Below are 27,171 nucleotides of genomic sequence, written 5' to 3' on the forward strand. Positions count from 1 at the left end.
ACTGCTTCCACCATAGAAAAAGGAGAAAATGTGTTTGAAATAAAAGTTAAATTAATCGTGGCACCAGAATATAAATACAAGTACAATCTGTGATCTGTACATGTGGGGGATCCATGAAAGATAGAATAAAAATAAAAAACATTGATAGATAAAACTGTAAATAGTTCAGGAGCATGTCGAAAAGAAGGTTTAGACTGCCCGAGGGGATGGCCCGGGTTCTGAGATGCTGGACTCCATCAGAATAATCAGCGACTTTACTTCTAACCCTAACCTGACCCTCTTTATGCCATATTTTAGGCTTCAGAGAACTTTGCTTAATGGTGGGAAAAAAATGAATATGAATTGTCCCGCCCCAGAGGCAAGTCTGCACTTGAACTCTGGCAATATCAAGGGACAGTGAACCTGTAGGACCAGATGAAGACCGAATAGCATGTGTCCCTCCCCATGGCAGGATATCTCATCCTCCCCCACAATACCGAAGGCAGTAAGTCCATAGAGAATGGAAACACTACCCTTGAAAATATCAGTGGAAACTCATAAATGCTTAGATCACACACTGACATGTTCCTAAATACAGCATATCAGGCAGCTACAAATTGACAGGAAATAGCTACACGTATGTGCAGAGCACTCACTTTAACATTTGAATTAAGTCATAGAATATTAAGTCTGAATATTTTGAAAGTGTCCCCATATCATACATGTAGCATCTCCAAGAGTACCTTCACGTACACCCCAGAAGCATAAATGTGAGGAGAGATGGTGGGGGGAGGAGAGCTGCTGTCGCCTGTCTTCGCATGTTAGGGCATGACCTGACCAGAGTCTGATTTTTTTACCATAGTCTTGTGAACGAGTAGACCTTTCACCTTCACTCAGAAGTACCCAGATAAACTAACTCTAATGGGAAATGTATACACATGTCAAACACTCTCCGGGTATTCCAGAAAATTTCAATGTCAGCCAGGTGCACACCTGCCGGTGTGCAGGGAGAGATGGGGAGAGATGGAAGAGGGTATGCCTCCAGAACCCAAAGGGGCCTGCTAAGCATTGGGTATCTTTCTTGCTTTGGAAAGCAAAATACAATGTTTTTCCTTTACTATGCAAGAGATATCCTAGCATACTCTAGAACACTGGGTCATTCAAAGTTTCACTGATGTGTCAGACCTCTATATTTCCAGGCTGATTTCCCTCTGGAGTGCATGTGTTGCTAGCTACTTCTTGTCCATCCCACATGTTTATGGTTTCATCATTTCATCAATACAGTGGGCAAGTGTCATACTTTGGGGGATGTCCTACTGCTCCAGATCTCTTAGAACTGCATTATGACAGAGTTGCAGAAAGACAGCATAGCCCTGGGTCAAGACTATGAATGTGAACAAAAGGGTGGAATAGGAGTTTGCTACCATGTGCTTTTCAAAGAGCCCTGAACTTTGATAACCACCCACAGACAAGAGTACCTGTGGTAGAATCTCTGAGTTCAGTAGAGGAATTCCAGCAAAAAAATCCAAGAATAGATGCATTGAAGAAGAGAACAGTTGCATTTTTCTTGCATCACACTACCCCGGAGCAGCCCGGCTCAGCGCCAGGAGAGACCCCCTCTTCCACAGGGGAAAGTGAGAGGGTAGCGAGGGAACACCCGGCTGCCCCATCTACACAGGATGCTGCCAAGGAGGCCCGTGTCTTTCTCACCTCCCCCAGGATACTGAAGTGATCCGCACGACTGAGACACAGGGAGAGGTGGGAGCACAGCATCCCAGGCTTGGAACTCACAGAAGGCATGCAGATCCTATTATCTACTTTGCAGAATCCACTAGGAAGCCTGCCCACAAACCACTGGAGATGCCTCACTTCAGACCCCCTATCTGACCTATGGTACTTCCCAGTGGTCCGTGTGCCTTACCGTACACCCTCCATAGCCAGCTCCCTGTGTGCGTCCCCACAGGCAGAGGGTGTGAGCTTTTGCAGGTGGCCAGTGCGCACACACGGAAAGCTGGCTGGACTCTGCAGGACTGAGAGAAAGCACACAGAGTTGAACTATCAACACCACCCTAGGGAAATTAAGTGGGAGGCTAGCAGAAGTCAGCCTGTCTCTGTAGAATGGAGAGAAGACATACAATCTGAAGATTCGTCCCACCACCACTACCCCCAAGGGGAAGTAAGGTGTGTGAGCAGTCGCATCCATCCAAAAGATCTGTGAAAACTTTAGGATCCCCAAGCAGATCTGACAGGTAATTCTGTTGAGGCTTGTTGGGTGACCTGTCCTGGAGAATGTTCTTTGCATGCTTAAGAAGAATATATATCCTGCCTCCCTCTGTTGAGTAGAATGTTCTGCTTATGTCATTTAGGCTCATTTAGTCTGAAGAGTAGTTCAAGTACAGCGTTTCCTGGGAATTATCGATTAGCAGCATTCCAGAAGATTATATGTAGAAATATTTGGTGAACTGTGGAAGTACTTATTTGCCTATAGTTACTAGTTCCTGTTATTATCGGCAGTCCAGATTAGAGCAACTAAGAGGACTCCTGTAAGGGCCGTATCAAGCTTGATTGTGTTATGTGCACCTGACCCCACTGTGCCAGTGGTGACGATATTGTGTCTCGGCAAAACCACCATTCTCTATGCTCTGCTGCTGTCAAGAAGACAGAGAACCATGAACCACAATCATTGTTTTCCAGCAGGGTTCCCTGATATATGCTGTTAATCGGAGGATGCTAGAGGGAGGCAACTGCAAGGACAAGCATCTCCACCGTTGCCTTGCTCCTCCTGTCAGTGCCAAGACAGCAGCAGTTCTTTGCTGACTGGTATGGAATCCAGTTTCCAGTTTCAATGTTTTGACATTCCCAGCACAAATCTCATCATACTCCCTAGAGAGAAACAGAACCAGACACAGTGGACCCCTTTTTAGGAATCTGAGTCCCAGTTCTATGAGCGGTCCTGCTATGAGTGACATCCTACAGTTCTTATCTCCATACTGTGTTTGTGTTCCCTTTGTGTCATTTCAGTCATCTAATACCTGTGTATCCAGATCCTTGGATTAAATACTCCCAGGCTTAAACACTGGCATAATCTGTGTTTTCCTATCTAGAGCGTGGCTAACAAACCCACATGAACTGTCCTTGAGGAGAGGGTCCAGATATAGCAACACAAATCCAACCGAATTAAATTCTGTCCATATTAGGTACATGTTAAACTTGGGAATTCAAGAAAAATTACTGTATTTCCAGATGATATTTGCTAAAACCAAGAACAGATTTATTAAGCGTCAAGAATAACAGTACTTCTGAAGAAACTATACAGATTGGAGTTAAATTAAGCAGAGTTATTTTCTCAGAAAAATTGTGCTAGAAATCTTTCATAAAGAGGTGGGGGAAAGTAAGAATATTTGACAAACAGTTTAGATTACTGTCAAAGCAGTAAAATGTGTATTGATGATGACACCAGCTATTATGCTAAAAGTCAGGGATGTAAGAGACGGAAAAGTAAAAATATTTGGAATAATTCCATAATTATGGACAATGTCAGTTATATGTGCCAGATTTATATGCTAAAATTCAGTAATTTACAATTGTTAATACACACTGTATTCCCATCCTTGTCTCAAAAAAAAAAAAAAAACCCAAAATAATTCCACATTTGAAACTGAAGCTGGGTCATAGGTTATCTTGGTCATTATAAATTTTTCATCTTGATGAGGAAATATTAAATCATTGTGGTTATCTGAGGAAAATAGTAAAAGAGAATTCCCAGCCTAAATTTATCTCTTTTAGCCCGGAATCGTCTCCCTTAAAGCTTAGTGGCTTTCTGGGATGCTTTAATTCCAAGCATGAGTCTCAATATGTTGCCTTCTAGATGGCATTTTACTCATCTATACAATGCCAGAATTAGGAAAAATAAAACTGAAAACCCATTTAATTCTTTGCTGCACCAGGATGGAGAACTTTTATCACAGCTCTGCGTATCTGTTTGGTCTTCACACTGTAGATGATGGGGTTCATTACAGGAGGGATCAGCAGGTAGGTGTTAGCAATCAGAGTCTGTACATAGGCTGGGGCTCGCTTCCCAAATCTGTGAACAAAGGACAGGCTGATCAATGGAATACAGGAAAGAGCAGCATCCTCAATGTGGGAGAAACATGTGCCGAAGGCTTTCTTCCTCTCTTCCGGGGGTGCGATGCTGAGGATAGTCTTAATGATCAAAACATAAAAGAGGATAATGAGGACTGAGTCCACGCCAGCAGGGGTGATCAGGGCAGTCAGCCCAGCTGCATTGTTGACTGTGGTGTCTGTGCACGAGAGCTTCATCACGTCAGGGTGGAAGCAGGAGGAGTGGTGGAGCACGAGGCTGCAGCAGAAGGACAGTTGTTCAAGCAGCACCACCATAGGAGTCAGTGCTAGCATCCCCTGGTGATGATGGCCCCTCCAATCTGTGCCATTTTAAGATCAGTTAAGATAAAGGCACATCTAAGAGGATTAGAGATGGCCACAAATCGATCGAAGGCCATGGCCAACAGCACGGACGATTCCGTGGCAGTGCAGAGTTGAATAAAGAACATCTGTGACAAGCAGGCATTAAAGGCGATCTCCCTGGCATTGAACCAGAATATGCCCATCGTGGTGACCAGGGTGGAAACGGACAAGCCTGGGTCAGTGGTGGACAGCATGCAGAGGAAGTAGTACATGGGTGCGTGAAGGCTCGACTGGGTGACAATGACCAAGAGAATCAGGCTGTTTCCTGAGAGAGCAGTCACACAGAGAAAGCAGAAGGCAGTGGGGATCCAGGTGTGGGAGGCTCCCAGCCCAGGAGCACCAGTCAGCAGGGAAGTGATAGAAGAGGATGTGGTATGTTTAAAACTGACACATTGAACTCAAACTGATAAATTATATGTAATGATAAATTATATGCAATTTTTATGTATTCAACATGAAATTATTTTACCAAGTAACTATTTATAAGGGAACAACATCTATATTATATTAAGCATTCATGAAGATTCACACACAAAAAACTACACATCTAATAAAGGAGCAAAAAACAATAAATGAACAAGTGTGGGAGGACATAGACATTGTTTACAAACAAATGTCGTAACAACCAGTCTTATTTAAATTCATGTCTGTTGAGTGAGATTTTATCCATCACTTCCTGACTTCATGTGGTAGACAGCCATTAAATATTTGTTGAAGTCTGTCTATAGAGTTGAATGAAATTTTAAATGAATAGCAAACAGTATATGCAATGATTCTGACATAGTAAATAAAGTAAGTTAGCTTCTGGTGGCCCAAAAAAAGGAATCCACGCTTTATCTCCTGGATACTTTCTTTCAAGCAGGTTGAATATCTTCAATCTTAATAAGTAACTAACATTTGTTCAGCCCCTACTAGTGGTTGTTATGTTATCTTATATAAACATACAGTCTATTTGCAATATCATAACTTGAACTGTATCTAATTAAATTTAATACCACAAAATGAGTAAAAGCAATCAAGACAGTTACAAACAGAACAATTTGTGTATAGAAGATCTCAAAAGTAAATATTATGGATATTTTGAAATGTTCATTTTTTGGCGTATCAAATCAATATTTTAGGATTGCATATTCTAAACTTTAATATGTTCAAACATGGACAAAATGTGTTTATTGGCTGAGTTATCCACATGACAAGTTACTGTGTGTGCCTGAATTACTCCATCTCTATGTAATACTGATATGCTTAACCCAAAGGATGATTGTAAAGATTAAATTAGTTAATGCATGTGAAAAGTTCTGAAGGGTACTTATCTATGATACAAAATTCACCAAAATGAAACAAACTAACAAACTAACTTATTTACAAAACAGAAACAGACTCACACTTACATAGAAAACAGTCTTATGGTTACCAAAGGGTAAGTGGGGAGGGATAAATAGGAGTTTGGGATTACCACATATATGCTATTGCATATAAAACAGATAACCAACAAGGACCAGTATAGCACAGGGAACTATGTTCAATATCTTGTAATAACCTATAATATAAAAGAATCTGAAAAAGAATATATATAATATACATATAACACTTTCCTGTATACCTGAAATTAGCACAACATTGTAAATCAACCATACTTCAATAATTTTTAAAAGTTCACTACATATTGGCTATTACAACTTAAAGTTAAAATATTATATCATCGTTTAGCTCCCTTTCTTTTTTTAATTTTTGTTAAATTTTATATTGATTTTTTTCATTATATCAGGTTTATAGTGTTCTGTCGATTTTCTGCTGCACAGAAAGGGGACCCAGTCACACATACATGTATACATTCTATTTTCTCACATTATCATGTTCCATCATAAGTGACTAGATATAGTTCCCAGTGCTATACAGCAGGATCTCATTGCTAATCTGTTCCAAAGGCAATAGTTTGCATCTATTAATCCCAAATTCCCAATCCATCCCACTCCCTCCCCCTCCCCCTTGGCAATCACAAGTCTGTTCTCCATGTCCATGATTTTCTTATCTGTGAAAAGGTTCATTTGTGCCATATATTAGATTTCAGATATAAGTGATATCATATGGTATTTGTCTTTGTCTTTCTGACTTACTTCACTCAGTAGGAGAGTTTCTAGTTCCATCCATGTTGCTGCAAATGGCCTTATTTTGTTCTTTTTTATGGCTGAGTAGTAGTCCATTGTGTATATATACCACCTCTTCCTAATCCAGTCATTTGTCAATGGACATTTAGGTTGTTTCCATATCTTGGCTATTGTGAATAGTGCTGCAATGAACATGCGGATGCATGTGTCTTTTTCAAGAAAAGTTTTGTCCAGATATATGCTCAGGAGTGGGATTGCTGGGTCATATGGTAGTTCTATGTATAGTTTTCTAAGGTACTTCCACACTGTTTTCCATAGTGGTTGTATCAGCTTACATTCCCACCAACAGTACATGAGGGTTCCCTTTTCTCCACACCCTCTCCAGCATTTGTTATTTGTGGACTTCTTAATGATGGCCATTCTGACTGGTGTAAGTCGTACCTCACAGTAGTTTTGATTTGCATTTTTTCTAATAATCAGTGATGTTGAGCATCTTTTTCCTGTGCATGCTGGCCATGTGTATATCTTCCTTGGAGAAATGTCTATCCAGCTCTTTTGCCCATTTTTCCATTGGGGTGTTGGCTTTTTTGTTGTATAAGTTGTTTGAATATTTTAGAGATTAAGCCCTTATCAGTTGCATTTTTTTGAAACTATCTTCTCCTATTCTATAAGTTGTCTTTTTTTATGGTTTCCTTTGCTGTGCAAAAGCTTGTCATTTTTAGTACGTCCCATTGGTTTATTTTTGCTTTTATTTCTGTTGCTTTGGGAGACTGACCTGAGAAAACATTTGTAAGGTTGATGTCAGTATCTCCCTGTCTTTACCACTTCTCTCTACATATCCTCCTCACTTATCCACGTATCTTATTATCTCATAGCTGACAAAAGAGATGGAAGTATTATCTTTCTCACTTATATATTAGAAACTCGTGTGGGGGAAGGGTTAAAAGAAAGGGAACTTCCTTGAGAACAAGAAGATTACTTGTGCGGAAGCCAAAGTAAAAATCACCATGAAAAAAAGTCTAAGGATTGTTTAAAGTTACACAGTTTCAGATATTTTCAAAATGCCACTAAAGTATGAGATGTAGAGTGTTAAAAGGTAATACTCAAAGGTAACCAGGATCCAGTATGGAATAATTTTATCACCATTCAAAGGGTAAAAATGTGGGTTTTTTTAAACAATAAGCAAAGAAAGAATATACCTCTTTTTGTACTGTGAAGTAATCCCAACAATTTTTCCTTCTTTTTTTGAAAAAAAAATTTGTATTCTCTTTCTTTTGTAGCATTACTACAGTCTGTAAACATTCTAATTTCTTCCTCAACCAAAACAATTTGTTAGAATGAAGGAAGGAAGGGACTGATTTCTTATTAACCCTGTCTTCCTGTTGCATGCTTCTCCTTCTCTTCATGAACAACTTATTAAATGTCCCCACTTCTTAAACTTAAAGGGTTTACAGCTCTTTAATGGTTCACATCTAGAGTTGAAGTCTGTTTTGTTCTTGGACTGAGACATACTCATGAGCTTCCACCAGTACTGTGTTCATCTCTGGAGCTCAGGGCCCTCCTCCAGACTCATTCAGGTTCTTGGCAGAGGTAGTTCCTTGTGGGATAGAGTTCCGGTCTCCACTTTCTTACTGCCTGGGGACTGGAGTTGCTCTTACCTCCCAGAGACTCCTCTCATTCTCAACCATGTGGACCTCACAACATCCCATCTTGCCTCTTCTAATCCAGAAGAAGAATCTCTCCACTTTTTTTCTGTTTTTATTTTTCTTTTTGTCTCTTTTAAAGGCACACCTAACTAGGTTAGGCCCACCTAGTATAATCTTGCTTTTGATTAATTCAAAGTCAAGTAACCATGGATCTTATTAATATCTGTAAACTCCCTTTGCCATATATTATAACACAAGAAGAGAAGTAATATCCTGTGACATTGATAGGTCCATTCAGACTCAAAGGTGGGTTTTGTACTGAACAAGTGTGTAAGAGGCAGGCACGTCGGGGGCCCTTTTGGAATTCTGCCTACCATAACCGTCTAGGCCATCTAATCTGCAGACGTTCGTAGATTCAGCTTCTGCAGTACTCTTTTTTTTTTTTTTTAATTTTCCCACTGTATAGCAAGGGGGTCAGGTTATCCTTACATGTATACATTGCAATTACATTTTTTTCCCCACCCTTTGTTCTGTTGCAACATGAGTATCTAGACATAGTTCTCAATGCTATTCAGCAGGATCTCCTTGTAAATCTATTCTAGGTTGTGTCTGATAAGCCCAAGCTCCCGATCCCTCCCACTCCCTCCCCCTCCCATCAGGCAGCCACAAGTCTCTTTTCCAAGTCCATGATTTTCTTTTCTGAGGAGATGTTCATTTGTGCTGGATATTAGATTCCAGTTATAAGTGATATCATATGGGATTTGCCTTTGTCTTTCTGGCTCATTTCAGTACTCTTTGATTGACCATCCTCATCTTCCAGTTCCATCACCAATACCTTACATAATTAACACTCTCACCAGTTTTTCAGGTAATTAGCAATATTTTCATAAGCAATTTACCTTCCCTGAGTTTCAAGTGTTTACAAACTTTCTCTGTATTGATGCAAAGTGGTCTCTCAAAAATACATATTCACATCACTCCTTATCCAGAGCTCTTCATTGCCTTCAACATGAAGTCAGAACTCTGTCTCTTTATTGCAGAAGTCAAGGATATCCCAAATCTACTTTAACCACCCCCAGTCCTCTCCCTAACCCAGGAACCTTTTGATACAGTCAACGTGGGCTTTTTCTACTTCACCAAACTACCAAATACAAATTCTCTCACATTGCAATGCTTTACTTAATTCGTCTCCATCTCACGCCTCTTGAATTAGCCTATATTCTTTAGACCCTTTAGTTACTCCACTGAACTCTTTCTAAATTCAACATTTCATTTATTTCTTTTTTTTGTAATTTTATTTTTATTTTTTTTACAGAATAAAATACATATAAACACAATTATTCACACAGATTTTTTTAGTCTGAAATTTCATTTTTATTTTTTACAGAATAAAATACATACATTTAAACACAATTGCATTCACACAGATTATTATAACATGGATCTTAAGAAAGAGATTAAGTGACTCCCTCTGGAGAAGTGGAATGGAAAATATGCTGCGACAAATAGGAAATTTATTCTATACTTTATCTTATTTTGTATGGCTTTCATCCTTACTATTTAGTATTATCTATTACATTTCAATTTTTCTTTAAAATTAGCATTATATTAAAATTGTTATATTATGCAACTAAAATTTATAAAGAAAGCCTTATATACCATTAAATATTTTATATAGTATAATAAAAAGAATAACTTAACTGGTAAGAATAACAAAAATAATACACCCTCTGAAAATAAGTAAAATATAAAATGCATAAATTGGTTAAAAAACAATGTAATTATATAAATATGTCCTCACAATTTGTTACATCTTATTGATTCTTCAATATAGGCATTACACCATTCTAGGTGATGTGATAAACAAGACATTATAGACCTTACATTGTACCATGGAGAGAAATGGTTATTAATAATACAATTGCAGAACTGTATTATTTAATTGTACAGTTGCATTATTTAATTATAATTATCATAAATTCTTTGATGGAGAGGAAATCAGAATGAGATCTAAGAAGACTTCAGCATTCCAAGAATGATGTCAAATGACCCCCCCTTCATGGTGGATTATGCACTTATTTACTATGAGATATATTTCTTCTCCAGAGATTCCTTGTTTGTATATCAATTGTATTTTTGGTTTGCAGTTATTCTGAAGTTTTGATATAAGAGTCTATATGTATATGAGATTATTTTAAGTTGTTCTCTTAATTGCAAGTTCATCTCCAGTGTCCTGCATTTGTACCCACCTCTTCTCATGATTTCTGATTTTGATGGTATAATTGTGCATGGATGATTTCGTATCTTTACTGTATATATATCTTTACTGGTGAGGCTTGTCATTTGTGGAATTTTTGTTTCCTGTTGCTGTCTTGTCTTTTCTGCCTAGAGAAGATCCTTTAGTATTTGTTGTAAGGCCGGTTTAGTGTCACTGAATTCTCTCAATTTTTGCTTATCTGTGAAGGTTTTGATTTCTCCTTCAAATCTGAATGAGAGCCTTGCTGGGTAGAGTAATCTTGGTTGGAGGTTTTTTCCTTTCATCACATTAAGTATATCATGCCACTCCCTTCTAGCCCGCAGAGTTTCTGTTGAAAAATCTGCCAATAGCCTTATTGGGGTTCCCTTGTATGTTACTTGTTTCTTTTCCCTAGCTGCTTTCAAGATTTTCTCTTTGTCTTTCATTTTGGTCAGTTTGATTATTATGTGTCTCCGTGTGTTCCTCCTTGGGTTTATTTTATATGGTACTCGTTGTGCTTCCTGGATTTGAGTGAGTGGTTCATTTCCCATGTGAGGGAAGTTTTGGGCTATTATCTCTTGGAATATTTTTTCTGTCCCCTTCTCTCTCTCTTCTCCTTCTGGCACCCCTATAATACAGATGTTGGTGCGTTTCACATTGTCCCAGAGTTCCCTGAGACTCTCTTCATTTTTTTTCAATCTTTTTTCTCTTTTCTGTTCTGCACCTGTAATTTCTTCTAATCTGTCCTCCACCTCACTTATTCATTCTTCTGCCTCCTGTATTCTGCTGTTGGCTGCTTCTAGTGAGTTTTTTATTTCAGTTATTGTATTTTGCATCTCTTCTTAAGTTTGATATCTTGTATCTCTTTGCTCAGTGTTTCCTGTAAGTGATCCATTTTTGCCTCCAGTTTATTTCCAATGTCTTGCATCTTCTTCAGCATCAACAGTCTAAAGTCTTTTTCCTGGAGGCTGAGAATCTCCTGATCACTTAGCTGTTTTTCTAGGTTTTTTCCTTTCTCCCTCATCTGAGTTATAGTTCTCTGTCTTTTCATTTTTATAGGTTTTTGGTGTGGTGACCTTTGTACAGATAATAGAGTTGTAGCCTCTCTTACTTCTGATGTCTGCCCCCCTTGTGGCTGAAGTCAGTATGGGGGCTTGGTGTAGGCTTCCTGATGGGAAGGAGTGGTGCCTGCCCTCTGGTAGGTGGAGCCAATTCCTATCCCTCTGGTGGGTGGGGCTTAGTCTCTGGATGGGATTAGAGGTAGCTGTGTGGCTGAGGGGTCTTTAGGTACCCTGTTTTCTGAGGGGCGGGGCTGTGATGCCACCTGGATTGTTGTTTGCCCTGGGGCTTCTCAGGCTGACTGACGGGTGGGGCCAAATTTTCCCCACATGGCCCCCTCCAGAGAAAGGCAGCTGCTGAATATTCCCAAGAGCTTTGCCTTCAATGTCCTTCCCTCACAACAAACCACATTCACCCCTGTTTTCCCAGGATGTCCTCCAAGAACTGCAGTCAGGTTTGAACCAGATTCCTATGAAGACCTCACTCTGCCCTGGGACTCAGTGCACGTGAAAGTCTGTGTGCACCTTTTAAGAATGTGGTCTCAGTTTCCCCCAGTCCCGTGGAGCTCCTGCACCCAAGCCCCACTGGCCTTCAATGCCAGATGCTCCAGGGGCTCTTTCTCCCAGTGCCAGGTCCCCACACATGAGGGTTTGATGTGGGGCTCAGAACTCTCACTCCTGTATGTGAGTCTCTGTGAACCAGTTAGTTTCCAGTCTGTGGAGCTTCCCACCCGGGAGGTATGGGGTTGTTTATATCACGAAATCAGCCCTCCTACCTCTTGATGTGGCCTCCTCTTTTTCTTCTGGAGTAGGGTATCTTTTGTAAGGTTTACAGTTCATTTGGGTGGAGATTGCTCAGTCTTTAGTTGTGAAAAATTCAACATTTCATTTATTTCTATGTAAGCATTACATGTAAACATTAAGTAGTGACATTAAGAAATATCAGGTGGCATCACCTTCACCAAGTCAAGTCAGAAGAAATTACTTCTTCTAGAGTCACAACCTTTTTTCATTTAAACATCCAAAACAGTGGTTATTCCACTGTGTGTTCTTTGAAAATATGTCTCTCCAACTAAAATAAGCTACCGGCAGATGGATCATTCTTCTTCATCATTATAGCTCCTGTATTTTGTACTATGTTGGGCAGTGTGGGAAGAAAATATGTACTTCTTGATGGAAATTAAATCCTAGAGTTGGAAACTGAGAAAGGAATCTCACTTAAGCCCCCTTCATTCCCACAAGAGTGTGTGTGTGTATGTGTGTGTGTGTGTGTGCGCGCACACGCGTGCGCACGTATATTGGTTTTTTTGTTTTGTTTTGTTTTGTTTTGCTTTGCTTTGCTTTTAGACAGAAGACTTTCCTAGTACTGCAGGGTAAACTCTTTTGTGCATCCTTCCATTTGTTGATGGTAATTCTCCCCTTATATGAAGACTGTAGCCCAGCCCCACTGTAAGAGCTACAAGTTCTGTGCTGGTCTCCCTTGACTTATATCTCTCCTCTGATCACAGAGAGATTTTAACATGGCCGTTGGGTCAGGAAAACCTAGGTTCAAATGCTCACTCTACTAAAACCCAGGTGAGGTCCTCCATATGAGCATATGACATTGGTGTCTTCTGTGCAGTTAGAGTTTACCAATGGCATTCGTTTGTCAGGATTAACTAGGATCACGTTTATAAAGCACTGAACCTGTTAACGAGTTCTTGGGAGACATTTAATAATGGTAAATGAGGGTGAGGATGATGCTGGTGGTGACTGGTAGTAGTCGTGCCGGCTGGCTTTAGACATGGTTTTGAAATGTGGCACAACGAACCAGGACTCACCGCTAGTCAGAGAACTTGCATGCTAACAAACTCTTCTGAATAGCAAGACATGTGATCTGTAGGCCAATGTAACATCATCATTTACCATATCACATCCCCAGGAATACAGATGGCAGGAAAGAGCTTTCCACCACTTTCTTTAGGCATCATGAAAGCTTTTTGCAGTTGATAAAATCTCCTTCATTCTGAAAGAAATGAGACTTCTGCGTAAAGTCTTATATTTTCTCTGAATATAGCAATTTTATTTACAAAGTATGGAGGTGTGTTCTTTCCTGCCCTGCTTGCCTGAGGAGCTGGAGAGGTTAAGGGCTCAGGGAAAGGCAACTTATACAAGGAGCTAAGATGCAGGTTGTGTGACATCTCTTAATAAGAAAACTCCTGATGGATTTTTTTCTTGTGTGTGTGTGTGTGTGTGTGGCTCCTAGAGTCTGAAGCTGTCCAGGGGTTCGTTCTACCTCGGGTTGCCTTCTCCTACTTCATTGCACTTATTTTTGTCATTTCTCTGTGGGGACTGGTATGGTAGTCCGTTGACCCTGTATCCTGGTAAATGTTTGTTAAACATACACTTGTGAGTAAAAATTCCAAGACAAACCCCCTACTCTATGCATGAGTTCACTCCTTATCCCCACACCCAGCTGACAAATATATCAGCCTCCAACATCACGTGGGAGAATTTTGTACATTCCTAAGAAAACTTCACATTTCTTTAAAAAAAATCATTGATTCCTTCATAAAATATTTTAAGTATCTATCACATTCCAGCATTTTGCACTGGTAACACAGGGAATAGAACAGAGACATTTCCCTCTAAATGCTCAAAGCCCAATGAAGAAATAAACACAAAACTTGATGATTACAACAGGGCATATTTATGGTGAGAACATCGAAGGGCCTGTACTTATCTTGCGGGAGGCCAGCACCAAGTTTGTCAGGAGAAAAGGGAGAACCGAGTAAGGGAAGCACAAAAGTGACTGATAACATATTCAGAATGCCTGGAGTCCTGGGTGCAAGTGGGAGAGCTGGTAGCAAGTGAAACTAAACAGGGAGGCAGGATCCATGCTGCGAAAGTTCTTATGGGCATTCTAAAGCATTTGAATCTAAATCACAGAATAAGCAATGCTTAGTATGAAACTGAATCAATCCCCAAAGTAATAGTGCCTGTTTTCAACAAGTTTCAAATCAGGTGTGTCCAAGACGCAGGCGAGGGAGACCCTGAGTTCACTCCCTACCCCCCCCCCATCTGCTCCCCTCAATGCACACCAACTTTACTATTTACAGGGTAACTATTAGTGAGAAATACCTGGAGACTAGCAGAAAAGATATCCTACAACTAGAGATACAAGGAAGGAACCACAAGCATGTAGGAGGGGTGGAGACGTGGTGTAGCCAAGACCCATACCCCAGGTAGGTGACCCACAGACAAGGGGATAATTACAACTTCAGAGATTCTCCCCAAGGAGCAAGGGGTCTGAGCCCCACATCAGGCTCCCCAGACCAAGGGTCTTGCACTGGGAAGACAAATTCCCCAGAATATTTAGATTTGAAGGTCAGTGGGGCTTTCTTAAAGTCCCAGAGGGCTGGAGGAAATAGACTGCACTCTTAAAAGGTGCACACAAAACCTCACATGATACAAGACCCAAGGCAGAAGCAGTAGTTTGAAAGGAGCCTAGGTCAGACTCTCTTAGAGAACCTCCCAGAAAGAGGGAGGCAATTGGAACTCACACTGGAGACATAGACCCTGGCAGCAGCCATTTAGGGGAGCTCACCCCACCATGAGGACACTGTCTCTGGCAAGCACTATTTGGGGATCCTCCCTCTAGCTTATTAATGCCAGGACCAGCTCTGGTCACCAGCTGGTCAGCTCTAGACCTGGGACACCCCAGATCAAGCAGCCAGTTAGGCAAGTAAACGGCCCCAACAACTAGCAGGCCCAAGAACCCCAGGACCCAGCCCCACACACCAGATGGCAGACATCAACTCCAGGTTGAGAAAGATGAACAAAACTGGAGGCACCACACTTTCTGGTCTCAAACTATACTGAAAAGCTATAGTAATCAAAACAGTATAGTATGGTACAAAATAGACACACAGTTTAATGAAACAGAATAGAGAGCCCATAAATGAACCCACACTTATATGGGCCATTAATCTACGATAAAGAATGAAAGAATATATAACAAGGAAAAGACAATATTTTAAATAAGTGGTGCTGAGAGAACTGGACAGCTAACATGCAAAAAATCAAACTGGACTAATTTCCCATTTTTTATATAAAAATAAATTCACGATGAATTAAAGACTTCAGTATAAGACCTGAAACCATTAAATTTCTATGCAAATCATAAGTTGTCCAATCTTTGGCATAGGTCTCAGCAATATTTTTTGGGCTATGGCTGCTCAAGCAAGAGAAATATAAGCAAAAATAAATAATCTGTAGCCTGTCAAACTAAAAGCTTTTGCACAGTGAAGAAAAACTACCAGTACAAAAAGGCCTCCTACTGAATGGTAGAAGATATTTGCAAACAAAATATTTGACAAGGAATTAATATCCAAAACATACATAGAATTTGTACAACTCAACTTCAAAAATAAACAAACAACCCAATTTAAAAATGGGCTGAGGTCCCATATAGACATTTGTCCAAAGAAGACACCTAGGCCAACAGGCATGTGAAAAAATGTTCACTATCTCAGATTATCAGGGAAAAGCAAACCAAAACCACAATGAGATACCACTTCACACTTGTCAGAATGGCTATTATCAAAAAGACAACACATAACAAGTGCTGAGAAGATGTGGAGAAAAGGGAATCCTTATGTCTTGTTGGTGGAATGTAAATTGGTGCAGCCATGACAGAAAACAGCATAGAGATTAATTTTTAAAAATTAAAAACAGAACTACCATATGATTCAGCAATTTCACTCCTGGGTATTCATCCAAAGAAAACAAAAACAATAATTTGAAAAGATATATGCACCCCTATGTTCACTGCAACATTAATAATAATAGCCAAGATATGGAGGCAGCCTAAGTGCCTGTCAGTATTTGAGTGGTTAAAGATGTGATAATGTGTAATTGATATTACTAAGCCATAAAATTTTTTTTATAATCTTGCCATTTGCTGCACATGGACAGACCCAGAGAGTATTATGCTAAGTGAAATAAGTCAGACAGAAAAAGACAAATATAGTACGATTTCCTTTATATGTGGAATCTAAAAAAACAAAACAAAGGAACAAACATAATGAAGCAGAAACAGATTCATAGATACAGGGGACTACATGTGGCTGCCAGAGGGTTTGAGGGAGGAGAGAAATAGACGAGGGAGATGAAGAAATAGGTGAGGGGGATTTCAGACATAAAATAAATGAGTCACAGGAATGAAAAATACAGTAAGGGGAGTACAGTCAATAATTATGTAATATCTTTGTATGGTGACAGATGGTAACTAGACTTATCGTGGTGATGACTTTGAAATTTATGGAAATATCAAATCACCAGGCTGTGTAACAGGAACTAACCTAGTGTTATAGGTCAATTATACTTCAAAACAAACAATCTCATAGAACAAGAAATCATATTGTGGGGGTGGGGGGGCAGTGGAGGGAGGCAGTCACAGTACAGACTCCCAGTTCCACGATGAGTGCTAGGGATGCAACGTACAACCTGACAAACACAAGCAGTGCTGCTGGGTGTTACCTCTGAAAGCTGTTAAGAGAGGCAGTTCGGAGTTCTCATCAGAAGGGAACGTTTTCTTCCTCCTTCTTTCGTGTTTTTCTATATCGGAGGATGACGTTCACTAAACTCATTGTGGGAACCATTTCATGATGTCTGTAAGTTATTACGATGTCAACTTTAAGCTCACACAGCGTTGTGCACCAATTATTCCCCAGTAACACTGGAAGAAAAAATAAAATCGCTTCAAATCAGTCCGGGAAGAGAGGTCTGACTGCCTATAACAAAAAGATACACGAATGACACTGGAAGAAGGAAAAAGTGCAGTAAAACGATAAAATAAAAATATTTTTTTATTTTTTGAAATATGTGAAAGCAGGTGGATATTTCCGTTAGAGAGAGCAAAATGGTTGAAAGTTGTGGACAAGAGATTCGTGGCGTCATTCCAAAGTGAAAACAGCTCACGGGAGTATTACTCTAATACGCACGATAACCTATAGGTAGCTTGTTAAAATGCAAATTCTTGTGCTCCACCTGAAGAGTCTCTGATTATGTAGTTCTTGGGTGGAGTTGAGGGATCTGCCCTTTAAAAACCAACTTCAAGTGCTTTCGATGCCCTGGTGCTGGATCACACTGAGATCAGTGAAGGATGCAAATGGAAAGTGGATGTCCCATTATAAATTCATCCGGTGGGTGGGATGAAGACAGACTCTGAGGACCCATGGGAATGAAACTGGACAAATTGTGTGTTTTAGGTAGTTGTTAAATGGAAATTGATTATTTTATTATCTGAAGTTAAAAAACAGCAACAACAAAAATGTCATCATGGAGCATTTTTAAAGTATAAGAAAGTTATAAAAAAGTATAACTAAACATTATTTAATGATCCAAAGATAAGTACTTTTGACATTTGGAACGTGTTATGGACAAAACAAGGTCTCCACTCAACAGTGCAGAATAGAAATGTGGAGACAGAGTTTGCGGTGAAGTAGAAAAGAATAGCTCTATTGCTTTGCCAGGCGAAGGGGCCTGCAGCAGGCTAGACCCATCAAAACTGTGTCCCACCCTGGAGGGGGTAGCGAGGAGTCTTATGCTGTTCAAGGAACAGAGCTTGACTGGCTCCCAGACATTCTTCTCATTGGTCGGTGGTGAAGTGAGTGGGAGCCAGCATCATCAATCTTCTGGTTCAAACTGGTCTGGGCTCTGTACTTATACTTAACTTCTTCCACCTGGCAGGGGTTTCAGTATCTGCAAAATAGCTCAAAAGTAATGGCTCAGAATATTATCTGCAGCCCCTATGGAAGAACTTAAGGTCCCCTACTTTGCTAAGTAGCTAAACTATTATTTTATCTTGCTTAACTGTTTTCTTTTCTCTCTGCAATTTCTCACTTTTCTGAATAAGTTTATTTTTGATGAAAGTTTTTCTACAGGCAAAAGGCAGGCAGAAGACATGGCTGGGGTCTACTCTGGGGAGGCTCAGGGTTCCAGGACCCTGCTTGGTCAGAGTCTTTCCATACCTTTAAAACGACTATGTTATATGCACGAATATGTACACGTGTGTGTGTGTTCACATGAAATTTATACACAGCAGTGATAAATACAATGTATACTAATCTATCTTTTCTCTGAATGTATTATTTGTATCTATATCATTATTTAGCATGTTGTATGAGGGTTCATATTTTACCAATATTCCTAAGTAAATGTTTCCAAATTAGCATCACAATAGGTAATATAAGTTGACTATCACAACACCTCATTGTGTTCTTGCCCACTTTCCCCCATTACACACACGTTTAGAAGATGAATCATTAGACATTAGATACTTGAAACATCTACCGAGAGTTCTGAAGGACTTTTTTCAAAATTGGAAAAGTACCCTTTTAATTCACATTTTCTCTCTCTCTCTCCCCCCTTTCCTTTTTTGGCCATCTCACAGGATATGAAATTTCCAGGCCAGGGATCAGATCAAGCCATAGTTGTGACCTATGCTGCAGCTGTAGCAATGCCAGATCTGTAACCCACTGTACCTGGCCGGGGATTGAACCTGTGTCCCAGGACGCCAGAGATGCCACCAATCCCATTGCACCACAGCAGGAATGGTACATTTCTTCTTGTTTAGTGTGCTTAGTCATGATCCTCAGCTATGAGTAATCTATTCTGGGGAACATTAATCACTACCAATAATTGTAATTATTTCTAAACTCTAGACTTTCCTACTGAACTAAATTATATCAGACATATATTGGTAGCTGCATATCTTACAAGTGATGAGACTATTTGGACCCCAAGTTATGACTTAATTTGTCCATTTTGCAAACATATCTTAATTCTGGTTCTATTCTGTGCCAGGTGCAATATGTGCGATATGGTTACAGGTATATAATACACAGTCCCTGTTCTCAAAGAATTCAGTGAAGGAGTCTATAAATAATAAGTCACTGGATCTTCAGAAGAATGAGAGCATATATAAACAATTTTTTTGATGTATAGTGGTAACTAACATTTAGTGACTGATCAAACATCAATCATAAAAGATAATATTAGGAAAGAATACACGGAAAATGTCCTAAATTAGCTTAGGAAGGAATATTCTGAGCATAGCCTTGCGAATTTGCTTTGTCTTCACGCTGTAGATTATGGGATTCATGACGGGAGGGATAAGCAGATAAATATTGGCAATGAGAGTATGCGCAAGGGGAGGGGCATGCCTCCCAAATCTGTGCACTAGTGACAGGCTGATCATGGGGATGTAGAAGATGGCAACGGCACTCAGGTGTGATACGCAGGTACCAAAGGCCTTTTCCCGCTCCTCTGGGGAGGCAATGCTGAGCACAGAGTGGATGATGAGGACATAGGAGAGGAGGATCAAGACCAAGTCCAGGGCAGCAGTAGCGATGACAATGGCAAGACCAAATGCACTGTTGATCTTGGTGTCTGTGCATGAAAGCTTCATCACATCAGGGTGGAAACAGTACGAATGGTGCAGAACACGACTTCGGCAGAAGGACAGACGCTTAAGGAGCAGGAGCAAAGGCACTAGAGCTGTTGTCCCCCTAATAAGGATTGCAAAGCCTGCTTTGATGATCCTTGAATTGGTTAAGATTGCGGCGTATCTCAGTGGGTTACAGATGGCAATGAAGCGGTCAAAAGCCATTGCCAGGAGTACTGAGGACTCCATGAACGTGAAACCATGAATAAAGAACATTTGGCCGATGCAGGCATCCAAGCTGATTTCTCGAGCATTAAACCAGAAAATACCTACCATTGTGACCAGTGTGGAAAGGCACAGCCCTAGGTCCGTGAAAGAGAGCATGGAGAGGAAATAGTACATGGGTTCATGAAGGCTTGGCTCAGTGATGATGACAAACAAGATCATGCTATTCCCTGAGATGGCAATGGCATAAAGACAACAGAATGGGATGGAGATCCAGGCATGGTAAGTTTCAAAACCAGGGATGCCAGTTAGAAAGAAGACGGCAGGCTGGAAAATGCTCTGGTTGAAGGATGGCATGATGAGTGAAGGAGAAAAATATTTTCACTCTCTTCTACATTTCATGCAATTTAGGGTCACTAGTGAATCTTGCCCTGATCTTCATTGGAAGTGCATTGCTCGTTATTCCTGTCTTAGACTTGGAGTTGACCTTGGGTGGACTAGAGCTAGAGGAAGAGACAGAGCACTAAACTGTATGAGGACACTTGGGTTTTAGTAAGACTCCCACTCAGCCACTAGGCTTCAGTATATATCCATATACACATATAAGAGAAGTCAGATTAGATGATGGTAAGATATTTCTCACTTCTATGATTCTATGATCATAGACAGATAGGGCATTGCTGCACAAATCTAGGAAAACACAAAAGGCAATTCGCCCTGCTTCTTCACTTCTCACTTTCCAAGGCAAAAATCCTTAAGAGGTCCATTAAAATTTACATCTCTGAATACCCAATTAAAATGGTATAATTAAGAGACCATTAAATATTTTATAGAAAAATACTCCTATTTGAATACATACACAAGAGCTATTGATAAAAATGTGATGCTAGGAAAGAACCAATTCAATCTGTGCAAACAGACTAGTGATTGTCAGTAAAGTGTTTATTCTAGTAGCTGTGAACCTGATATTGTTTACGGGAAGTTCTCCCTGAAGAAATCAGGCTTAAGTTAACCTTACCAAGAACAAAGGAATCCATCGCAAGTTAACAGATAATAACTGGAGCCATATAATTTGAGCCAGATTCTTAATATTCCATTATTTCAAAAAGACGCTGAAAAGGAATTGAGGGATTTGGAGGTGGGCATGTTCCCTTACAAAGCCTCACCGAGGCTGGGTGTATCTCCATCCAGAGGGCGGATGATGACTCTGAACCATCTTCTCTCAGGACATGAGCTCAGCTCAGACCAAGAAGTCTCAACCCAGATCAAGACACCTCTAGGATCAAAAATGCTCCTCTAAATTAGTTTTTGTCCTAAGTTTTCTGACATCCTATTTTTATCTGTAGAAAGAAGGCTAGGTTTTTTTTAAGAATGTGTGTATCCTCTGTCTCTCACTCAGGCATGCATTCTTTCCACAAATATGTAAATAACAGACAAAATGCCAGTGTGCAATGAACAGAATTAGAATTAGACCCAGTATTCAAAGAAGATCTGTACATGGCTCAGGCAGAAAAAATCTGAGCATAAGTTAATTTGATGAGTTTCATTCCAGCTCCTGAATGAATAGGGAGTGGCTTCATCTTGAGTGGGAATAATTGATTATAGGACATGTGATTGCCACCTGGATATTGGCACTGACCATCTACCTCTCTAAGGATTAAATCATGCAGCTGCTGACCTTCCACGCCCCGTGAAAGGAGCTCAGGGTGGAGATCAGGAATGAGGCACTCTGTGCTCTGGGAAAACGGGCAGAACAGGTCTTCAGAGAGGGAGATGTTTTCAGGAGAAGGTTTTATGAGCCCAATTCTTGCATCTCCTTGTATATGGAAAAGCATTCAAATCCTTCCTGGTAATGTCTGCGCCTCATGACTGGAAGTTCCCTTCTCGAGACTAGCAGCAGTCTTCTCTACAGGATGTGTGCTTGATGGCATATGCCTCCCTGTCCACCAAAATCACATAACCTTTGACATTTCCCCCCACACCCCTCTATGGAGTGGTTTTTCAGAGCTTTCTGAAATGCTGCCTCCCAGGCTATAGTCTTAACTTAAAACCTAACTTCCAGCTCTCACATTGTGCATTTTTTCCCCCTCTACATGATAAAGAGGGAATTTGAGGAGAAGAAAAGAGAAAAATGTTCAATATAGGAAGCCTCAAGAGGAATCACTAAAAAAAGTGATAATGGCTGGAAGATTTGAATTGAAGCCATGCATAACAAACTTAACTCCACGGGTTTTAATTCAGCCCTCAGACTTCAGTTGGAAGACAAACCTCACTTTTTCATTTTGACTTTCATGAATTGGAATATGTCTTTACCTCTGCATTCCCAACAAAGGGACTCTGGCCCTGACAGTAAGGCTTGAGAATTTCTGGGTTGAAGTTACAGTAAAGGTTAAAAAAAATATCTTAGAGTAATAAAAATCTAAGGGGAAGGAGGTCTGAATAAAAGGCCGTGAGGAATAGCGGTATTTAAGAAAAAGAGTAGCACCTACTAATGAGACTGCAGAGGCACAGCCACTGAGGTACAAATGACCCCCAGGGAAATAAGAATTTCATCAGTTTTTCTCAGACCTTTGATCTCAGAGGCAGGAAAAATGCCCAGCACAAAAGTGTCTAAGAGCATCTGTTGAATAAATGAATGAATGAATTCCACCCGATAATAGTGACAGACTGTAGACATTTCGTATCAGGCCTCTGTAGTGATTCCTGATATATAGCCCTTCACTTTATTCTCTTAACTCTATGTATGTATGTATGTATTTTGCTTTTTAGGGCTGCACCTGTGGAATATGGAGGTTCCCAGGCTGGGGGTCAAATTGGAGCTACAGCTGCCGGCCTTCACCACAGCCACAGCAACATGGGATCTGAGCTGGGTCTGCAACCTGCACCACAGCTCACGGCAACGCTGGATCCTTAACCCACTGAGTGAAGCCAAGGATCAAACCCACATCCTTATGGATCCTAGTCGGATTCGTTTCCACCGCACCACAATGGAAACTCACACTTCTTATTTTTAAAAGAACCTAATTTTAAAGAAAAATGTGGAAGGGAGGAACACATGCTAATGACTCCAGTCTCATAACTATTTTGAACAATACAGCAATTATCTTTCAATTAATAGAAGAATATACTATATAAATCTGTTGAATATGTACTACTGAGTTTACCAATTTCCTCTGAACTGTTTGTTTTATAAACTACCTGAAGATTATACATTCTCTGATGTATTCAGAAAAGACTTCCATGCACTGAAACACTGACCTCTTGCAGAGAAGACTTCTTGGGTCTGGAAAGGAGATCACTTGATCCTGCCCCTACTCTTCAAAATCATCCCAGGCAGCGGCAGAAGCTCTTTAGAGAGAGAGAAAGACAAAGATAATGAGAAAAAATGACCTCAAGCTCACACGTTTACAGGCAGAAGAGTCTTCTGTCCTAAGGCTGGAGAAACGCATCAATCTCTGATCATTGCTGCCCCTTAAACCATCTCAAAGAAGTTCCCTCTTGTCAGCAGACCCCAAGGCCGTTTCCAGGAATGAGACAGCTCTCAGATTTGAAAAGGAAAGACTTTATAAGGAGCCCAGGAGCCACTTGGTGAGAGCCGTTTACCCAGAAGAAAAACAATTCCTAGGAGAAAACTCTGCACGGCTGTGTCTGGCTAACCCTTTGTGCCCTAGACAACCAACTCTGGAGGACAGTTTCCTTTCAGTATAGCTTATCTTCCTTCCCCAAAGGAGAATCCTGGAGGTTGATTGTTACTGTAGTTCTCATTCAAGAGCAAGTTTACGCCTGTCCAACTTAAAAGACAGCGACTCAGCAAAAGCAAGCCTATGGAAACCTGCTCCCCACGTCCTGTGTCGTCAGGGAAATGCCATCAGGACATGATACCACCACACACCCGTGAGAAACGCCAAAGTTCTTAAGACTGACATCAAATCCTGGTGAGAATTTGGAGCAACAGGAACTCCCATTCATTGTTACTGGGGATGCAAAATGGTATGGCCACTGTAGAAGACCGTTTGCTGGTTTCTCACAAAACTAAACACGCTCCTACCGTACGATCCAGCAGTTGTAGTCCTTGGTGTATACCCATGAATGGTGAAAGCTTCTATTGACACAAAGGTTACACGTGGATATTTACAGCAGCTTTATTCATAAGAGCCAAAACTTGGGAACAGTCAAAATGCCCTTCAGTAGATAAATGGATAAATAAACTGATTTATCTGAACATTAGAATATTTTCAATGCTAAAAAGAAATTAGCTGCTAAACCATGAAAAAACATGAAGGAAACCTGAGTGCATATTTACTTAGTGAAAGAGGTTTGTCAGAAAGGCTATAAGCATATAATTCCACACGTATGACTTTCTGGAAAAGGCAAACTTTTGGAGATAAGAAAAAGAATCAGTGATCACCAGGATTTGGGGGAAGGGAAGAATTAATAGGTGGAGCCTTGAGCATTTTTAAGATGGTGAAAATACTCTGCATGCTACTCTAACCTTGACTATGTGTCATTACACATTGGTCCATGACGACAGGCTGCACAGCACCGAGAGGGCACCCTAACGTAAGCTACGGACTTGAGTGATAGTGATGTGTTGGTGTAGCTTCACCAGTTGTAACAAATTAAGCGCCGTAGTGAAGGGAGTGGTTGCTAGTAAGGGAGAGGATGTATACGTGTATGGGGCAGGGCAAATATGGGAACTCTGCACCTTTCACTCAATTGCTGTGACCCTAACAGTTCTCTGAAGAATAAAATCTATTTAAGAAGACATCAGCAGGGGTTCTCATTGTGGCTCAGTGGGTTAAAAATCCGACTAGTATCCATGAGGATGCGGGTTTGATCCCTGGCCTCACTCGGTGTGTTAAGGATCCAGCATTGCTATGAGCTGTGGTGCAGGTCGCAGACGTGGCTTGGATATGATGGTGCTGTGACTGTGGCGTCGGCTGGCCACTGTAGCTCCGATTCCACCCCTAGTCTGGGAACTTACATATGCCCCAGGTGTGGCCCTAAAAAGAGGAAAAAAAAAAAAGACATCAACAACATCTAAAGAAGATGGCAAAATTTTGTGAGTCCCTTTTGTGTCCCTTGCTAGCTTACAGATGTACCAGGTTGTTCTGATAACTGGCCTAAAGCTGACACCAGAATGTTTATCTCTGTGGTGCAGGTATTAATCATGTTTGACCCGCTTCCCTTGAAACTGTGGAAGCACTCAAGTGGCTTTCAGCCTTTGTCCACTTAATGTAGCCTTTGCGGACTTCTGGGGAACTGAGAGGGCTGATAAGTTTCAAGAACAACAATTAATTAAACATGCTTCTTGGCACATGCTCTTGTGCCAAGAGGACATTTCCTGGCAAAGTTCTGTTATTTGGAAGAAGAGGATGAGGTAACTCTTTTCATTAGAATTACTGCAGAGCAGAGACCTTACTTAGCTTGTTTTTTTTTTCCCCTTCTGTCACAAGATTCTAGATCCCTGGGGAAGTCTAGAAAGGCACACTTCTTTCCAAGAATTCAACAAGAACCTGATAAAATATGTCATCATTTTTTTGATATCTTCTGAACTAATAGAAGCATCATCTCCCCCCTGGGAAGCAATTCAACAGATGAGGAAGATATTTTTACAGCCAGAAACTCAGTGCTGGGGTGGGGGGAAGCACAAGTCAAATAGAAGCTTCCAAGATGTAGAAGCAAAGGAAATGCCCAGGCTGTCGCCGGGATATAAATGGGAGCCCCTGCCCACCATCCTGAGGGTTCCGTTCTGGGGAGGGTTGGATCAGGAGCAAGAGGGTTACGCAGTGAGCCGCTCTTTCCCGACATAAACTCAGGGGATTTAAAAGGTTGAGCAGCCCAGCTCTAATTATCAGTGGATGCACAGACCAAAACCCTCACGACCAGTTTCTTCTGAGGCGGACAGTGTGTTTCTAATGGACTTGTCCCAGGGCTTGAATATTTTAAACACCTTCTCTACGCCCATTGAGAGTTCTACCCTGAAAGCTCTGTCTTTCTACTCTTTCTGCTTCAAACGTACTGAACACCATTTTTTAAATTCCCCGAAGACGGCATGCTCACTTCTCCTCTGAGCCTGGTCTCACTCACTTTCCTCTCCAAGGCATTATGAATGTGTTTATTGATTCCAAAACCCTGCCTCAGATGCAATGCAAACGATGTTTTGTTTTGTGGTGACATAAAATTTACATTTGGGTAGCTCTTGTCATAGATATTCTGATTTTATACTTAAAGGTAAATTAATGGAAACTGAATATAGCAGGGGGTTTTTTAGAAATTTTGGTTTCGATGTTGTTTTGTTTAGGGTGTGTTTTTTAGCTTTCCTGCTTCATGGTTCACTAATAACAGTGCTCAGTGCTCAGTCTGCCTGTGGGATAAAACATCACAGCTATTGCCTGTGTCTGCAATATTTCTTTTTTTTTCTATTTTTTTAGGGCTGCACCCAAGGCATATGGAGGTTCCCAGGCTAGGGGTCAGATAGGAGCTGCAGCTGCTGGCCTACAGCACAGCCACAGCAATGCCGGATCCTTAACCCACTGAGCGGAGCCAGGTACTGAACCCACATCCTCATAGGTACTAGTTGGGTTCGTTAACCACTGAGCCACAACAGAAGCTCCTGCAACACTTTTTTACCATCTTCTCACTCTACCTCCGTCTCTCTGGCCCTCCCTCCTCTGGGGGGTATTCTCCTTCCTCAAATCTCATTTTAGCAATTATATTTTGTTAGCATCCATTGATCGAATGGGGCCGGGGTGTCCTGACACCTGTATGATCCACATCAGAATGGCTCAGTGGCACTTGAGTCTCTTGTGTATCTTGCAAAGATGCAGATTTTGATCTAGTACATCTGATATTCTGCATTTCTAACACACTTAACACAGGGGATGCCAATACTGTTGTTACCCACCTGGATTCTTGGACTTCTTAATCAATAGAAATTGACAAGAGGCCAGCGTAGAAAATTCAGACAAGGCTCCATCGGGACTCGTGCGGCATGGGGAATGGA

The 27,171-nt window shown here is 40.8% G+C and overlaps 2 protein-coding genes across 2 annotated transcripts; both read right to left on the minus strand.

The window, feature by feature from the left end:
• Positions 1–3,906: 3,906 nt before the first annotated feature.
• Positions 3,907–13,479, minus strand: LOC100514670 (olfactory receptor OR51C1-like). Its single transcript, XM_084978286.1, is given in 3 exon segments — positions 3,907–4,397; positions 4,400–4,848; positions 13,418–13,479. Coding segments are annotated over 3 exon segments (1,002 nt in total).
• Positions 13,480–19,577: 6,098 nt separating this feature from the next.
• LOC100625873 (olfactory receptor OR51C1-like) lies at positions 19,578–20,528 on the minus strand. Its single transcript, XM_084978224.1, has one exon. The coding sequence runs from the start codon at positions 20,520–20,522 to the stop codon at positions 19,578–19,580; it is 945 nt and encodes a 314-aa protein (XP_084834350.1). The 5' UTR covers positions 20,523–20,528.
• Positions 20,529–27,171: the final 6,643 nt, after the last annotated feature.

Source organism: Sus scrofa, chromosome 9 (genome assembly GCF_054392235.1).
Source record: "Sus scrofa isolate SSC_HxYL_T2T_F1_AM1 chromosome 9, Sscrofa_HxYL_maternal_Yorkshire_Landrace_v2.0, whole genome shotgun sequence".
Classification (NCBI taxonomy): Eukaryota; Metazoa; Chordata; class Mammalia; order Artiodactyla; family Suidae; genus Sus; species Sus scrofa.